We start from the raw sequence: 18,122 nt of genomic DNA, 5'->3' as shown, positions 1-18,122 counted from the left end.
GACGGTAAGGTGTTTTCCACCATCCCCGCCCTGGGAATTTGATTGTTCTTACACCACCAGTTTGTTGCTACCCTAACGGCCAGTGGAGACGGGTGGGGATGGGGGGGGGAGGGTTTACTCTGACCGTACAACTTTATAAAAATCATCAGTACAATATATAAAAAAAACTATATGCTAAAAATTAGAGTAAAAAGCAACTGTTTCACATGATTGCCGTGTGGGAGCCCAAATAAGAAAAGTGTGTTTTTGTCTTTTTTTTTTTTTAACCTTCCCCCCCCCCCCCCCCCCCAGAGAGTCACGCTGTCTCAGATTTCGAGACAGAGTGTTCCATAGAACTTTACCACTACAGTAGAAACAGCGTTTTAGGTACTCCGTTCTAGGCTTAGGTAGACTATGTTTGTTACCCTAATTTCTCAAACTATAATTCGTGTTGCACTCAGAAAATATGTTGCGAAGATACACTGGCGTATGAATATGTAGACTCAATTGTCAAGTGACGATCTTGTTTCTGTTGCCTCCAAAGCAAACACTCTTTGGGCTCGTCACGCAGTCATTCCTCACGACATTCGTGGGGGAGGAATGCGTGACGAACCCAAAGGGCGTCTGCTGAGGAAGCTATTGTTTCCGCAGTTGTTGTCGTTCTTTTAGAGCTTGATTTCACATTCCAGTTTTCATCCAACTCCACAGGTGTTTAGGTAACGTAATGCCAGTCAGCCGTGAGCCGTTGCAGATCACATTTTGTCCGTTCCGCGAAAACCGCCTGTCCGTGACTGTGCGTGTGACCGACCCGTCCCAGCCTCCCACCTGCCGGCTGGCTTTCCTCAAGGAACCTCGTAAAGATCGACTGGGTAACGTGCGAACCATCTGCAACCTAAGCATCGACTTATCAAAAGAGGTGAGGCGGGATCAATGGGTAATTTCTCCTTACCTGTTGGGCACACACTGTCAATGGGCATGTAGTGAGAATTTGAAGAAAGCATCATCCAAAGAGGCATTTTCTTGGAGGGGTACTAAATTTATAACCAGTCTGCAAAACAGTCCGTATTTTACTGCGAATTCACTGCTTTCCACTCGCGAGACTCGCGCGCGACCTCACTGGTCTGTGCACTGCCATTTGCGCGTCACGCGCGGATCTTGAAAGAAAGAAAGAAAAACACAATGGCAGTAGTTGGAGTATGTCTATATACTGATTTTTAACAGCATGGTCAATATTTTTTTTTTTTAATTTTTATCTTTTCGCTTTCAAAGTGTTCATTTTAGTTGCTATTACAGTCACTTATATTGTGTGTCTTTATGAAAACAACTCTTCTGTGTAGTTCTCATGTCGATATCTTTGTTTGCCTTCTTCATGATACAGAACTTGAGAAAGGATGATGCCCCCGCTCGACTGCCTGGTGAGTTTATCCTTTTACGTTATTATTGTCATCATTAATCAAGATTGATCGGTCGGTTGTTGTTGTTGTTGTTTTTAACACCAGTCCATCTCCAGGAAGCCAGGTGAAAAAACGATTATCAAACAATGTTGAAAAAGAGAGAGAAAGTAACAACGCTGGCAACGAGTTTGAGAGATTAGTACTTAATTGAGGACGGTGCCAACTAATACAGAAGTATTTTTGCGTGGTTTATCACTATGCGGGAAAAGCAGATTTTAGCATTAAGGGTACTTCCTGGGTTCGATAGGGTGAAAAAGTGAAAAAAACATTTTTTTCGACCAAATATAATTTGGGGATTTTATCTAACATTTACTGAAAAAAAAAATTGAAAAATATTAAAAAAGCGCGAGATATTTAGGAAAACGCATTTCCATATAAAAGTAAATAAATAAAAAAGGTGTCATGATCTTCTTAGTGCGAGACGCCCCAGAGGAATTTTCGCGGCAAAACGCTTCATCCGGGAGCTCTTATTTCAGAAATAAGCATATGTTGTTTACATCTCGCCTGCAGAAAATTTCTCACTTCGAATTTTATATTCTTTGCCGGCGCTTCCCACATGGAAAAGTCATCAAAAAATGAAAAGAGCCTGTGGATAATTAAGATCCCGGAAGAAGCCAGGGCCTAAGAAAAAGGGAAAGATAGGTTTCAGCGAAGATCGAAAACGTCATCTTGCAGAGAGCAACAAAGGCTCTTGGTTCGACCAAGAAACTCTAGTCGACGTTGAAGGTTCTGTTGAAGGTGATCACGAAGAACTGGAGCAGCGGCCTTCAAATTTATCCACTGTTATTGGATCAAGTACACAGAGCTCGATTGCCGTGCAAAAGTCCTGCAGGGTAACTTTGCAAGCGTCCTGTGAAAATATCAAATATCATATTCTGCATCCTCTGGGCCGATTTCTTTCTTCTTCAGCGACATAAAACCAAATAACGTTTTACTGCGCGTTTGTAATGAAACATTGGCATAAAATCAGCAGAATTAGACCGATGAAATAGAACTCGCCAGAAGCGCATGAGCCCACGTGTAATACTGGAGATAACGCGTTCTGTGTGGCCCTTTCTCTCGCTTTTTGCTCCGCTCCACGCTATCTTAAAGATTTCTTACGAAGAAATCACCATCGTACCTAAATAACAGTAAAAATGCGATTTTCTTTCATTATACATTTCCTTTGATACGAAATGAACAATCGCTTTAGCTTGAAGCGTAAATTACATTACACGCAATCAAATCGAACAATCTACCCAATAGATTTCATCTCTGATATCAGTGCACTCCTCAAACTCTCCGCTGACGCGCTTTCGGTTTCGTTAGCCTTGGTTTTCCCCGTTTTCCTGGTTGATTTTTACGTTTTACTTTCGCCACTTTCCCCATCTCGCTCGATCACAACAGCGGAGTCTAAAACGTGTCTGCAACGCGATACTTTTTCCGCGAAATTCTGTGCTATTGTTGTTGACGCCATGGGGTCCTGTGGCTCGATTGGCTCGCCACGTAATGAGGTGTCATAATCTCCTGTGAAGGCTTGTTTTTCTTGCAAACCTTTATCGAGCGAAAACTCGCACTTGAATTTTGGCAGAGTATATCGACTTTGAACGAATTAATAGGGTATGTAGTTTTGACGGATTGTCGTGAAATTTGGCCAGAAGATTTGATGGATAATGGCAAACAAAAAGGTGTCAGGGAATTTTGATTTTCAAAATATTTTTCCCGTGGCGACTGTTTACGCAACACGCCTCAAATATTTTTTGCTACTCAAACTTTAGACGTGGATATCTAAATAACCAATCAGAATTTCGAAAAAGCCGGACACCTTTTTGTTGATTGATGCCTTGTGAATAACACTGTGCAGCGATTTCGTTCTTCGCGCGGCGTTCGATAACCGATTAATGCAATGGAACGACCATCGGTCGATTCGAGGTTCTACTGGTTCTTGGCACTTAAAAAAGGAAAAGATCGCTGAATTATATTTTTTATAGGAAACTACATTTATTAAGCTTTATAATGATATATAGTTTGTTGGAGGTTTATTAAAACTTGCGCGCGTACGAATTTTTTTCCAAAGGACACTTGCGAACCCAGGAAGTATCCTTAAGCAAGGGCTGTTTTCGTGCTTGGCACTGGTTTGGCAAGTTACATATCGGCTACAGAGTTAGCCCAAATGAAAGCATAAGTTGAAGTTTACTTGAATCCTATGTCAAAGCCAATGGTTCAGCTTTCTGTTACCAATTTTAATTTCCTTAAGGGTTAATTAAACATATTTTGTTAGTGTGAATGGGGCTCTAGTGTGATAGTCCAGATAATGTGTCTATGGATAAAAAGCGCGGGAAACCTTGTACCCTGGCAACCGGTACAAAATTTAGGAAATTTAAGTGAGCTAAGCAATGTGTTGATCATTTACAGAATCTTTGCTCTGGGTGGTTAGAGTTTGTGCGATTGACTGTAATAGGCTTTAAACCATCCAACTTCTTTTGTAAGTCGTATTTTCTTGTTGTTGTTCATCATTTGTTGACTTGTAGATGATTTGCTCACACTGATTTCTAAAGGAGTTGGATATGACTGGGTTGCCCTTGGTCAGGAGTTGGGCTTCACGGACTCAGAACTTCAAGAAATTGCCGACAAGCAGTGAGTGTTGATAAATAATAATAATAAAAAAAAAACAAAGCAATCGAGGGCGCATCCTTTTCAGAGCATTCAGGGTCGAGGAATAACAGAAAACACGGAAAATTTATCCCAGAGTAACGCTCTGTCTTTTCCGCGCAATTATTTGGCTTCGTTTATTCCTGATATCCCTAATGAAAGCAGCTGAGCTTTGTGGCGCCGCTAAACTTAACTGAACTACATATTAGTTTCCCGTGGTGCCAACTTTTACGTCTAAGGCGTAATCCTTAGAATAATTATTTCAATCAGAGTTAGTGAGCTGAATTTGGCCAAAATGTTTTGGTCTTTGAATGAGTGACCATTCAAATGAAAGCTACTGAGCAGTACTTTCCTGTGGTGCTGTTTATTATGCTGTACAAGGTGGTTCTAACTTTTGCGTCTGTGGATGAAATCCTAAAGTGTGACCATTCAAATGAAAGCTACTGAGCAGTACTTTCCTGTGGTGCTGTTTATTATGCTGTACAAGGTGGTTCTAACTTTTGAGTCTGTGGATGAAATCCTAAAGTGTGATCATTCAAATGAAAGCTACTGAGCATTACTTTCCTGTGGTGCTGTTTATTATGCTGTACAAGGTGGTTCTTACTTTTGAGTCTGTAAATGAAATCCTTAAGTGTGATAATTTAAATGAAAGCTACTGAGCAGTACTTTCTTGTGGTGCTGTTTATTATACTGTAGAAGGTGGTTCTAACTTTTGAGTCTGTGGATGAAATCCTAAAGTGTGATCATTCAAATGAAAGCTACTGAGCATTACTTTCCTGTGGTGCTGTTTATTATGCTGTACAAGGTGGTTCTAACTCTGAGTCTGTGGATGAAATCCTAAAGTGTGACCATTCAAATGAAAGCTACTGAGCAGTACTCGCTGGTTGTGTTGTTTATTATGACACACAAGGTGGTTCAATTTTTTGTAAATTGCCACCCTCCAAATGAAGTTATTGAGCACAACGTATTTATGTATTTCTTTTTTACTTAGTTTAAGTTGTATTAATTTAACTTGATTCAATCTTTATTTTTCCTTTACATTATTTTATCCCTTTTTCAGTGATTCTGAGTCAACAGACGAGTGTGCCATGGAAGTGCTAACAACCTGGCGCGATAAAGAGGACAGCGAAGCCAATATGGCTACCCTGGAGAAAGCTCTTCAAGAAATCGGACGAGAAAACATCGCTGATGACTTCAAAAAACTCGCTTACAGCAGCTACTCCAAGGAACCAGTGGTTGCTGTGGAAACGCATCACGTGAGCAGCAGCCCTAAAACGTCTTCCACTCCTAGTGGCTCGAGTCCAGGCCAACGGCGCATTTCTGAGTTTCTAGATTCGGCTGGTGAAACGGATTCCATGTTTAGACTGGAAGATGACGGCGGCTCGCCGCGCTTGCCTCGCTTGTCTGACAGAGATGAGGAGGTGTTCGATGTTGAAGGAAAGAACTCGCCAGAACCGATCGACGAGGAATCTGTCATTGTAGTGGAGAAGCACAGAGTGGTCGATGAAGACGGCAATGTCATTGAAGAGAGCCACAAGGTCATGCAAGATGGCAACGAAATGTCCAAGGAAGACACCGAGAAGTTACTGCAGGATTTCTTTAGTAACGACAAAGGCGTCTTAGATTTCCTCTCCGATGAAACTACCCAGGCAGCAGTGGAGAACGGTGGGGAAACAGAAGAAACTGAGATTTGAACAGCTTGCTGGTGTAGTCTCTTTTGTCGTCAGCATTTGACTGTCACATACGATTCTCGGTTGCGTGACACTTACGCGAGTTTTGCGTGACACTAATAGCAGGTTTGTGTGACGGCTGACGAAGGAGGCTATGCTGTGTAGTGTTGTGAAATTTCCACACTCAGAGGAAAAGAACATGTCAGTAGATTAACGTTATTTGCTCAAGCCAAGAAATGATAAATGATAAATGAGAGGTAACCTTTCCAGGGTAGGAGTATGAATATGTAGCAATTTTTGTTCAGCCAATCGACGAGTGGATAGCTGAGCATATTGTAAGAGAAGGATTTGAACGTGCATCGTTGTTAACTACGGAAGTCCGGCTTGTTGTTAACAGTTTTAATCGTTTTTACTCTGTCATGCCAAGCATGTGCTGTTCAGCCGATAGGTTTAGTATTTAGAGTTTTTAAAGTATTAATTACTGAATGGATAGTTTTTTTTTAGCCTCTGTTTTTACACGGAATTCAGTCTGGTTTTACTTACACGCATTCTCGTGCCAGGTTTTATTTTGGATTTTTATTTTATTTGTCGATTCTTTAGCGAACATAATTTTTGGAGGTATGTCTTACCAATGTCGTGCTATAATTGCATGTGCCAAGCAGTTCATTGCTTGAGAAGAGAATAATTCAAAGCGCAAACAAGTAACACAGTCGATAGACAAGCGAGTGTTTCGGTAAATTTTCGTTAAGATTCTCGTAGCATTTTCCGAAAGTCGTCGTGGGCTCTCGAGCGCACTGATAAGTTGCTTGCCAACCATTTTAAGGTGCAATCTCTAAAAGTGTGGAATTCTGTTTTTTTTGTGTCAACTTAACTGTCTGGTGCAAAGTTTCATTCAAAACTTTCCAATTAAAACATGGCGGGCATGAAACTCAGCTCTTGATTATTACATAGATGAGGAAAAAGACATTTGTTGTTGTAAATACGAAAACCGCGAGTGAAAAATAGCGAGACCAATTTTCATATGCATTCGACTATTATAAAGTTTAAATTGAATCGAAAAGCATTAGCTTTGTTGTAGAAATAGATTGCACCGTAGAATGATCGACGGGTAGACTTGTTTCTTTCCATTTAGCCAAAATTTTCAGTTGGAAATTTTCAATGTTAATGAAAAGACTTTTTTCCAGTCGTTTCAAACTTGCAATCTCATTGGTAGATCTAAAACGTACGTAATGGCGGAACAATGTTGTAAGAAGATGGAAATTTTGTGCAAATGGAACGGTAATTTCCGTTCAAACGGGATGCAGCGGAAAAAGTGGAGTGCCTCCAATACTGGTCCATGCATACCATTTATATTTCAAACGGTTAGAGCGGTTTTCAATCGAGTGTCGTAAAACCAAAATCAAAGTAATTTCTCTGGCCAATCACAACAGATGTAAACAACACAACGAGCCAATCAGAACTCCAAGCAAATACATGTAACCTGCGTCAAGCGCGGGAAAACGCGTGCGACCAAGCACGATTGGTTTTGGTCTTGCTGTTGATTGGTTGAGAAAATGGTGCAAACTTTGCCAACCAATCATAGAGTCTAGTAAAGCAAAACCACAGCAAACGCGAAATTACTTTCGACACTCGATTGAAAACTGCTGTAAACCGAAACTTTTGGGTAAATGGAAAGCATCCCGGGTCATGTTAGGGGGAAATCGCGGGCTCAATCAATGCCGAAACAGTGGGTTGTTTCGACTGAAGGCTAACTGTCATAGCCTCTGTTCTTGTGAATTGTTGTTCAGACTGTGAACTTTTAGCAATGTTAATGTAAGTTCTTGGCGGTCAGTACTAGTATCTGGAATAATAAACTGGCTACTCACTGTAATTGTGTGTGCTTTTCTTTCGGTGTTACATCAATCTCGTACCCAGAGTCCTCAGGCTTTTCCTCATCCCAGAAAACGTCACCCTCTTACCCTGAGTCTTCGTTCCCCTTGAACAGCGGTCGGGAAACGAGCGACCCTGGAAAGATCCGATTCAGATTTGAAGTCCGAAAATATCGGACTTCCGGTTGAATTGCGCATGCCTAACAAAACGAAGAAATAAGAAAAAAAAATTGGCGCGTTCCTCCGCGGCTGTTGCGGAAGGTGTACATTTTGCATTAGAAGTTATCGGAAGGGAAAATGTTAGGCTTAGGGATAAACAAATGCAGATCCTAAAGAATGTTATTGTGGAGAAGAAAGATGTCCTAGCCGTGCTGCCAACCGGTTTCGGCAAGTTGTTAGTTTACCAAATCATGCCACCCTTCGCAGATTTCATGGATTCTGGCTTCACACCGACAGAAACTAACTCAATTGTATTAGTTATATCACCTCTTAATGCGCTTATAAGGGACCAGGTGACTAAATTAAGAGAATGCGGTTTGAAAGCGTGCATTCTTAAAGCCGATCGTGTGGCTTTAGAAGGAGAGGACGACGATGGAGAACAAGTTTGTTTATCTGAGCCACTGGAAAATCTGAAGAACTTTCAATTGATCTTTGCTCACCCGGAAGCCCTAGGTGAGAACAAAGCAATTATGAAGCTCCTGAAAACGACAGAACTTCAAAGGCGTATGCGTGCTATTGTTGTGGACGAAGCACATCTTGTTGTTGACTGGTATGCATGTGAATTTTATTATCAGACTTCATATTCCTTTCTTAATCATACTTACCGTATTCATACTACGTCTTATGCGTGGTTCAATTCTACCTGTTACCATCCCCCCCCCGGGCACACCCCCGGGAAAACTCGGCCCATCTGGCCCGGGGGTCGGGAATTTCCTCAAGCGGTCTTGCCCGGGGGTAGGGGGCGGGGCAAATCGAAATAACTACTCACGCAAGGACTTATGGGGTGACAATGGCGGCTAACTACGCGGAAAAGGCCACGTTTTTCGCTGGCAAGTCCATTGAGTACGTTAGCGAATAGCTGGACCAGAGTAATCTGTCGAAGCTGAAAGCTCTGTTTGAATTTAAGTGTTATTGGTAATTTGTTGCAGTTTATAAAATGAAAATATATTTTATTTTATCGATCTGATGGAGGCGATGTGATTTATATTTTCATTCATTACTTTAAAAGCTTATCCCAGAGCTTGATTTGACGTAAGTATCCGAATTTAGTAGCTTTATTTCGTATATTCAAGGCTGTTTCATTTTTATACTTTTATCTTTAAGGCTAGGTATACGCTTTGGGTAAATGTTTCGGTTCCCAGATTGGTTCTCAAATTTTACAGTTGGTTTTCTGCATGCAATGCGTACGCGTCGCTTCGAATTCAACTCGAATCTGCGGCAATCAGCTTTGACTTCTTTAAATATGTATACGCGTTCGTTCTAAATGTTTAGGATTTTTCAGGTTCCTGGTTTTGTTTAAATAAAGAAATAAATCATCAAAACGAAGCAGTTTATTTTTAGTCCATGTCATGAGTCCCGGGGGTGGGGAATTGTCTCTTTCTGTGAGCCCGGGGGTGGGGAATAGGACGTCAAGTACACAAATGCCCGGAGGTGTGCCCGGGGGGGAGATGGTAACAGGTAGAATTGAACCACGCATTAGTCGTACTGTTTCCTTATAGCATAGCTCACTTAAGGAGTAGAATGATTAATATGTAAATTTTGTATGCGTATTCTAATTTTTCAAGGGCACACTTTAATTGGAGTCTCACTCTGCTGTGTGTCCCTCGCCACTGTATTTTCTTGGTCGGTGAAAGCTCAAACAAACAAACAAATAAATAAATAATCTCTTTTGACTATTTTTTTGTGATATTCTATCTTTTCAGTTTCAGTCTGCAAAATGACTTTAGTGCAGACGAATGGTGATTTATTTGCAGTAAAAACCATACATGGGACACAGGCAACCTGCAAACATTTAAAACTACAATCTGGCAAAAACATCTTTTTTAAAATGAAATTAAATGTGTCTAAAATGGTTTTAATGGAAACAAAGTTTGACATGCCTAAAGCTTTCATTCAAATTGCAGGGGCCTCATCACATATAATTTGTAATGACCTTCCAGTCAATAAATCTATAGCTTTAATTCTTACCAGGTAATATTGAGGAATTTTTTCCAATGTTGTATTTCTACTTTTTAAGGAAGGATTTTAGGCCTTGTTATGGAAAGCTTGGCACACTGGGAAGCATCTTCCCAAGAGTACCTTGGCTTGGGCTTACAGCCACTGCTACAGAAAAGGCCAGAACAGAGATTATTGACTCTCTGGGCATGTTCAACCCAGTTTTAATTGTTGCCAACCCAGACAGACCAAACATCTATTTTTCGTCATCACCCAGACCAGACAGAGGCGATGATAAATTTAATACAATCTTGAGTCCTCTGGTGGAAGCATTAAAGAAAGAAAGAATGCAATTTCCACTTACTGTGATTTTTGGCAATTTGGAAACTATTTCGTCATGTTATGCATTTTTTAGCTATGCTATGGGAAAAGAGCAGTATGAGCCCATTGGTGCCCCACCCAAGGCAGAAAACAGGTTGTTTACACAGTTTCATGCACAGTACCCTCTTTGAGAAAAAGAAAGAATTATTGATGGCCTCACCTTTGGAACTACTAAACTCAGAGTTATATTTGCCACTGTGGCCTTCGGTGTTGGACTGGATGTGAAGGATATCAGACAGATTATTCACATAGGTGTACCATGTTCAATGGAGGAGTACTTCCAGGAGGCAGGAAGGGCTGGAGAGATGGCCTCCCATCAAAGGCACACATGTTTTATAATTCCTATGACATTTCAAAAGCCAGAAAAAATATGTCCCCAGTGATGCGAGAATATGTACAATCTGATAAGTGTAAAAGAGAGGTGATCATGGGATACTTTGGATTTACACCGCTGCCGTTTAATTCAGATCAACTAGTACATAGCTGTTGTGACTATCATGAAAAGCTCTGCAAATGTGAGGACTGCTTACTTTACACTGTCGCATCTATGATGGACCCCCCATCGACAGATGAAATTACCCAAACACGTGATAAGGAAGTCCAACCTCGCTCCAGCCTGACTACTGAACAAAAATCCAAACTTTTTGAAGAACTTGCAAAGTTCAGGCTGTCACTACCTGGTCATGGCAGGACATCGGTAGGAAGTGTAAGTCTTTGTAGTGGTGTTTCAATAGAGCTCATTAGTGAAATTGTTGATAAAGCAAGCACATTTTCTTCAGCAGAAGACATAGAGGAAAGACTTCCCATCTTCAGCCACAGTCATGCTATTTCTGTCTGGAATATCATTAAACAGTGTGTTCAAAAAGATGTATAAATGTAAGAAGGAATGAGGTTTTCTGTTGACTTGTTAAGCTGTTACTACGAGACTTTACGTACTATTTTTTTACTGTGGAAATCCTGCAGTAACACAAATTATTCCAGTACCCCAGAGTCTCTTGTGGCATCCAACCGCTGGCCAAAGAGCCTGAGGACTCTGGGTACGAGATTTCTCAGGTACCGAAATGCACTGTTTCCCTTTGCAATAATTGCAAATTATTATTGTCATAAAGAACTTACTGGTCTATTGTAAACATCTTTACAAAATAATGTACCGTTGACTTGTCCTAGCAAAAAAAGAGTGAATTGTTTAGAATGTTTTGGTTGGCATGCACTTGTAACTGTAATGAACATACACTGTAGATTATGGAACAAAAGTACATAGTTACATGAACACAGTTACAGTGCCTCGATAGCTTTCAGCAAGCATTGGTAACTACTGTGTTGTGTTAAAGTACAGCCAAATATACTATATATTAAGACAGAAAACTATAGTTCTTCTTCTGAATCTTCATTTTCACTTGCTGATGATGCACTATCCTCTGTATCTGCCTCCTCATCTGTATAATTCATGTCTGCAAACAGCTTCCGCTTATGGCGCGTGAGCCAGGAGTGCAAAAGAGAAACATTCAGTTTATCCAATGGTGTCTTTCTGATTTCTGAGAAAGAGTTTAACATCCTACCTGGCTGGTGTTTGAATGGCTCACTTCTGTGGATAATAACTAGCATGTCCCTCACATCATCTGTGGTGCAAGCATGGGTGTGTTTTGTCAGTTCTGGTGGAATGTTACTCTCACTATCATATTGATGACAAAACTCCTTCACTCCATAAGCAGCCTTTGAATATCTCTGAACAGCTGTCAGGGTTTTGTTGGCCCTGAGGTCTCTAAGAACAACCTTGTTGTCACAGATTAAGTGCTCCATTTTGAGGTCATTTGCATAGTTTTTTCCATCTCCTCCTCTGGGATTAACAAATTGACCATGTATGATACGATGAGCTGTCCTTTCTGTATATAGAGCCCTAACACATGTAATAAAGCGCATGGCCTCGAATGCATACTTCATGCCTCTTGACCTGCATCTATAATATAGCATCAGCATTTTCCAGTTGATTATACTCCGCTCCCCATCACCCTCAGCCTCTGTGTCATTTAGTTGCATTAGAAATACACCTAATTGTATAACCTGCAAGGCATAATTTAGCAGTCGATCTTCTTTTTCATCAGGAGGAATACTAGATATATTGCTTCTCAACTCAGATGATGTGTCCTCCTGTGGAGTGCTTGGCTGAGTACTTGAAGCATTGTATCTGGCTAATAAATTTTTTGGCCATAGAATTTGTTGCCCTTGAGACATTGTGTTTGTGGCACAAGCTTCAACATGGAATATCTGTACTGGAGTCAACTCATGTGTGGAGGAAGCCAAAGTACTACTTGCAACATCTACCACTTTTCCAACACCAAGAACCTTGAATTCATTTCTTTCCTGTTCCAGAAGTACCACAATCTGACCTAGAAAATAAAAAAAAACAGTGTTAGTGGCATGTCAGGGCTTGAAAAAGAAAAGAATTATAGCCAGACAAATTGATGAATGGTACTTCTGTCTAAAGAATAATTCACCCACCAGCACTGTGAAAAAAGTTACTATGAGTTTTGCTAAAATTTGGAAAAAATTCTCAAATGCACTTATTATAAAGGATATAAGGCCTCTTTTAGAGCTGGAGAAGAGATGGCTCACATGGCATGAGGCTAGAGGCACTGCACAAAACAGGGTCAGGTGGTGAGCACTACACTGTAGTTGAGGATGAAGAGGATTAAGTACCTGTAAGTATAAGGCCTCTTTAATAATACAGGGAAAATTATAGAACTGATGCATATATTCTGGAACTTTCATACCTGCAGGAAATAAATTTTTACTGTTGGCTTGAGCTGATCCTTGAAATCCTGTTCTTCGCTCACCTTCCCTCTCCTTTCTCTTCCTTTCATTTTCCTCTTCGCACTTCTTCTCAATATCAAATTCTGTCAACACAAATTCATCAACAAATTTGCCCAGGCAGCTCTCAAGGAATTGCCACTGCTCAGTTATCGATGGATCTTCCTTTATCTTTTTCTTGATATAGGATGGTGTATCCTTTGTGCTTGTTATTTCTGCCCAGGTGAGGAAAGCTGAACATAAGTAAGATTTGGTGGCAGAAAGCATCAATGATTCACAGCTGGCATAATTTTTCCTGACATCTAAAGGGACATTCACAAGTTTGAAACTCTGTCGCAGATGAAACAGTGTCCCAACTTCTCGACCACATGCAGGTGTTGCCTTGTACAATTCCTCCCACACAAACTGCAAGTTAGAGAAAGGAAGATTGAGAGTGCAATCTTGATTTATTGCAAATATACTGCAGGTGATGACAACACAAATGTCCCAGCTAATCATTCCATATTAATTTCATATTAATTATTTGAATTTTTAATATGACTGCAATGTTGTCTTCAACTGGCTTAGACATAGTAAATGTATATTAGTCATTTTAGATGTTTCTGTCACTAATGAAACATTGTTCAACATTTAAGACTAGTTAAAGTGTATATAAGTTTCATTGAAGAAGTTGTATAGATGAGGGTACTAAAAATAACTCTTATCCTTCTTTATTGTTTAATTAAAGCAACAGTTGAATTCAACTCATTGGTATGCTAGGAGATAAACATTTTTAGGCCTCAAAGGTCAGATTTGAAAATTTAATATATATACACTTGTAACTAAAAAATGTTGAGGTCTGATTTTTAATGGGGATACAAAAGAGACTTACATGTCAGGGCTGTCATCAAGTTTTGATTCACCTGTAGCCTTGATCTTCACACATATATAACAAACTTGTTGTACTTTGTGGGTGAATTGTATCAACTACAGGAAAGTTCACCTATAACATCAAGGGGTCATCAAGCATACTCAGCCATACCAGGTGTTATGGGTTACGGCCCTTATAATTATTGCAAAAATAACAGACATACTCAAGGCAGTCTGATTGAAAAATTAATATAGACTGATAAGACAAGGCTAGTTTTACCTTGAGAAATGCTTGCTTTGCATGCCAAAGGGCTGGGGTCTCAATAATGTTGTCATAGCGTTCCTCTGGTTGGTCACACCCCATTCGCGCTCTTTTGGCTCCTGTTACACGTTCTCTCCCCAACAAATCCCCAGCAAGAGGTACTTTCAAATTTGGCTCATGGTTTGATGCCCCTTCCTCCTGATGAGAGACCAAGGATATTAATGATCACCCTGAGGTCTTTTGTTATTTATTTGTGCCCCAGATAAGCAGTTATTATTTCACATGTAATTCAAAAATTGTTTAAAATTAAAATATTTGAGATATTCCTAGACAGTGTAAAAAACTTGTCGGAATGATTTCCACACAACACCATCCATTAATAATGACGGTTAATTAATTAATTAATTAACATTTTGCATAAACTTTCTGACTCAATCATATTGATGCTTGCTAATAATTAGCAAGCATTGTCTATACTGAATAGCTTGAGAGTAAAGCATTGTTGATAATGTGTAGGACTGTGCAGAAATCTTTCCAGTTTATCTTTTTGTCTTCATTTTTAAACCACTACTACTTAATCCTCTTCATGTTATGTGGCACATAAGGCTGTAAAGGTTTTGGTAGCATTTGACCTTTTTATGTGGCAGGTTCACTAGCCCTGTGCGCAACCCTCCTCCTTTCGCATTCTGGGCTTGGGACCAGGCAATGGTGGAGTTACATACAGTTAAAAAGAGATGTGACTACCTCTGGCAAAGACAAAGAATGAAGGAAGTCTTGTAAGTAATCCAGATACTGACATACATCAGCCAGCTTAGATTGGTTGAAGGGAACAACTGGGAGCCCCACGATGGTTGACCTCTCTTTCATATAGCCTGAAAAACTAAAGTGTAATTCAACAAATAATTAGTATTAATATTATTAACAAATAATTGTAATCATGATATTATTAATAAATAAATGTACATCAATTTTGGAACTTGACTTTTGGTAGTTGAAAGAGTGTACTTTGCAAAGGTAACTAAGAATTACATTTGGTCCATGATTACCAATTCTTGATATTTGAGGATTATTCACAACTGTTTTGTCTCAATTTAAATGAGCTCAGAATTAAATTTTCAGCCATCTTTTAATGTTTAATTCCTAAATTGCATTCAGAATGAGGTTTTCATCTATTTTTAATAATTTTGTAAATTGGAACTTAAGCTCAGCTGAATAGAAAAGTTATATGTAGGACTATTATTCCCATCAGTAGTAAATTATTTATTGATCATGTCGATTCTAAGGAGGCCATTCTAGGCTAATAATAATGTTGTGCTGGCTCCTCTGCAGGTGTGTTTTCCCTTTCCTGAACTAGAACGTAAAAGCTGCCTGCCAACACTGCATTCATGCCAACAACAATCAAATTACACTAACCGGTGGGTAATATGAGCAGGCACAGCATTTCCAAATGGCTTCATAAACTCGAAGAACTCCACTAAAACCCGAGCAACCAGTACAATGAAATTTTGGCGAAGTGTATCCAACTCATCCCGGTTGAGTAAGTAGTTGATGTTGTCCAAAGCTCTGCAATCAGGCACCAGAGGTTTCGTGTCATCTAGCTCATCAGATGGAACCCTGTCAAATGTTAGGTAGTGAGCTATCCAGTGTTTGTCTGAATTTTGATGGTTCTTCAAGATGATGTTAACCAATATCCTGAAGTCAATGTTATCAAAACATACTCGCAACTGGCGTCCGGCAGATATCTGGCTGGTAATACTACTTTTCAAGTCAGCGCCAATGTCATCCATTATTCTGCGGTAACTTTCTCTAGTTTGTGTTACGCCCACTTTATTCAGTCGCTGGAAAGTCTGAACAATGAAATACAATAGAGACAAAATAATGATTGATGTTATAATTCAGTAACCCTCAGTTATTTCTAATATTCCAGTGGGGTAACCCGATATCTATAACTTGCAATGATTCAGAAACATATCAGGTTTTTTAAAGGCTAGGATTAACTGCTGGCCATATGCTCAACTCACCTAACTTGATCATATCCACCAGGAAGTAAATAATAAACTTAATGGAGGTCTCAAGAGATGACAATTTTCCCATCACAGCAAGCTTAGGTTACACTGGATAATGTTATACAGGCCTAAAAGAAAGATACTTTAAATTTAGTGTTGTAATGTAACATTAAAATCAAAAATAACCCTTGCAGTTGTATGTCCAACACCAAGCAGTACAGTATTTATCTTTTGAATAAGACTTAGCTCCTGCCATCTGGTGTTCATAAGCACTCCATATGCTTCACACAATGCAGGAACATTTTTCTCTGTACACGTTTTTCCTTTGGGCGAAGCAACTGTCACCAGAAAATCCAAAACTTCAGGTGCCCGCTCTTGTAATTCTATAACAATGCTTTCCCAAGTGAATGTCTTGAGGTCCTAACAACAAGTAACAACAAATTATTAGAAAAACCTTTTCAGGAGAGATATGCACTGTCGTCAACCTGGATTTTTATTGTTGTGTGTGTGGTGCTGCACATTAAACCACTGACAGAATCTGGTATGACGTATTATTTCTGTCTTCCATTACACAATAGACCTGCATTTAATGAACCAAATTAAACCCACTGCTCCAAACTGGAGAGCTTAGAACATGCAACAGGCATGGTGGTGCACTTATTCAATATGCATATAAATAATTAAGCCTACTTTTTTTTAATATTTATTTTGTACCTTATGTTTGGATCTTGGAGTTCTCAACACTGAAGAATTTTCAGGGGAACGAGAACATAACTTTTGGCACTGTTCATCTATGTCTCTTAAGAAAATGCGCTTCACAGCACATCTGAGGTCTGGACATCTCATGATCATGTCAGCCAACAGATCAGGAGTTGCTGAAATGGCTACTATTTCAACCATTTTGTAAATGGTCTCATGTGTTTTTATTCCAGTGGCAATATTGTCTGAAAACTTCAAAGAAATTGAAAGGTATATCGATCAGTCTTTAAAAACACTTGATTCAACTATAACAGTTACCTCTGCAATCATTAAGAAAACAATATTTGTATGACATTGGCAATTAAATGTATAAAAACTTTCATTGCATACTGTTAGAAATGCTAGATTTAATTTAAATAACAGAATGATGCAAAACACATTTATCAGCAAGTAAAATATGACATTTAATATTCAGCACTCCAAAATACCTGAAGCACCATTTTTTAAACAGCAAGAACTCAACGTGAACTTCAAGGTAACTCAACATGAACTCAGTCAAAAGTTTACACTCATCTGTAACTAAAAACAAAATGTGTTAGTAAAAGACAATAGGGTAGTTTTTTTAACCTAAATTCAAAATAGGAATGGGCTTTTGACTTGACACTGTCCTAAACAGGGTTCATATACATAGGTGCTTCAGTTAAGAGGAATTTTTCGCATGCTGCAGTGCGATGTTGTACTCCACACAAACAATACATTGTATATCATTGTCAGCCACAGATGATAGTCAAGAATAATCAAGGTAAATGTACTGTCTCCTTTTGTTTTCATTTTCAAGTCATAAGTTAGGGAACTACCTAATTTTGTCTTGAAATTATAATGAGTATTTGACAACCTATGCAGTACAACTTGGAAATCCTTCACAATTTAAAATTTCTATTGGAGGTTCTAAAGGTTGAAGACATGCAAAGAAAAACCTACTGTATTAAAAGTTTAAGAGTGAAAGGTGTCACCAAGAGGAAATGAGCTATCCTGATGTCACTTTAGAATGAAGTACATGAATCACCCAGCGGTTCAAATTTAATGGCACAGATATCAGTGACGTCACTTTGGACAATTTAATAACGAAAACAATGTTTGTAAACAGATATCTTCCAAATTAATTTAATACAGTCGAACCTCCCTTTGCGACCACCCCTCGTAAGCGACCACCTCTCATTAGCGACCACTTTTCCAAAATACCAAACGTTTTCGAGTCAAATCACTATAGATAGAACCTCTCGTAGGCGACCACCTCTCGTAAGCGACCACCTCTCGTAAGCGACCACTTTTAGAGATGATTGTTTATAATTTTCAATTGT

General features: G+C 39.4%; 3 protein-coding genes across 6 annotated transcripts in view; 2 read left to right on the top strand and 1 right to left on the bottom strand.

The window, feature by feature from the left end:
- The window catches only part of LOC146480856 (uncharacterized), a 41,031-nt gene extending 33,427 nt beyond the window's left edge, over positions 1–7,604 (top strand). For both annotated transcript variants that reach the window (XM_085109207.1, XM_085109206.1), the window contains exons 30-33: positions 688–895; positions 1,358–1,394; positions 3,944–4,049; positions 5,125–7,604. In XM_085109207.1, the coding sequence (XP_084965333.1) occupies positions 688–895; positions 1,358–1,394; positions 3,944–4,049; positions 5,125–5,758 (985 nt within the window). In that variant the 3' untranslated portion in view covers positions 5,759–7,604. The remainder of the gene's footprint in view (positions 1–687; positions 896–1,357; positions 1,395–3,943; positions 4,050–5,124) is intronic.
- A 236-nt stretch (positions 7,605–7,840) lies between these two features.
- Positions 7,841–10,398, top strand: LOC146480855 (uncharacterized). The gene is made up of 2 exons (XM_085109197.1): positions 7,841–8,371; positions 9,839–10,398. Exons 1-2 carry the CDS (start codon positions 7,923–7,925, stop codon positions 10,266–10,268), a joined length of 879 nt encoding a protein of 292 aa, XP_084965323.1. The 5' UTR covers positions 7,841–7,922; the 3' UTR covers positions 10,269–10,398.
- LOC146480854 (uncharacterized) lies at positions 10,351–17,071 on the bottom strand. Of its 3 annotated transcripts, XM_085109195.1 has the most exons (8): positions 16,777–17,071; positions 16,249–16,482; positions 15,470–15,903; positions 14,801–14,936; positions 14,075–14,254; positions 12,909–13,350; positions 11,697–12,524; positions 10,351–10,538 (listed from the first exon to the last, which is right to left on the bottom strand). In XM_085109195.1, the coding sequence occupies exons 1-8, from the start codon at positions 16,960–16,962 to the stop codon at positions 10,480–10,482; spliced, it is 2,499 nt and encodes an 832-aa protein (XP_084965321.1). In that variant the 5' UTR covers positions 16,963–17,071; the 3' UTR covers positions 10,351–10,479. The 3 variants fall into 3 exon arrangements, with proteins under 3 accessions (XP_084965321.1, XP_084965320.1, XP_084965322.1); XM_085109194.1 differs by lacking the exon at positions 10,351–10,538 and having other exon boundaries at positions 11,024–12,524; XM_085109196.1 differs by lacking the exons at positions 10,351–10,538; positions 16,249–16,482 and having other exon boundaries at positions 11,024–12,524.
- Between the last annotated feature and the right edge of the window lie 1,051 nt (positions 17,072–18,122).

This window comes from Pavona decussata, unplaced genomic scaffold (assembly GCF_977016875.1).
Source record: "Pavona decussata unplaced genomic scaffold, jaPavDecu1.1 SCAFFOLD_52, whole genome shotgun sequence".
NCBI lineage: Eukaryota > Metazoa > Cnidaria > Anthozoa > Scleractinia > Agariciidae > Pavona > Pavona decussata.
Note: the sequence above shows the minus strand (reverse complement) of the source record. Positions and strands in the feature narration are given on the sequence as shown.

Bases quoted from the DNA above. Each gene is read 5' to 3' on its own strand.
- LOC146480854 (XM_085109194.1), bottom strand. From the start codon at position 16,962: ATGGTTGAAATAGTAGCCATTTCAGCAACTCCTGATCTGTTGGCTGAC. The intron at 15,904-16,248 runs GTTATTTTTGAT...TTCATTGTTCAG, and splicing joins TTGGACATACAACTGCAAGG to ACTTTCCAGCGACTGAATAA. The intron at 14,937-15,469 runs GTTAGTGTAATT...ATTACACTTTAG, and splicing joins CCTGCTCATATTACCCACCG to TTTTTCAGGCTATATGAAAG.
- LOC146480855 (XM_085109197.1), top strand. From the start codon at position 7,923: ATGCAGATCCTAAAGAATGTTATTGTGGAGAAGAAAGATGTCCTAGCC. The intron at 8,372-9,838 runs GTATGCATGTGA...CTACTTTTTAAG, and splicing joins GCACATCTTGTTGTTGACTG to GAAGGATTTTAGGCCTTGTT.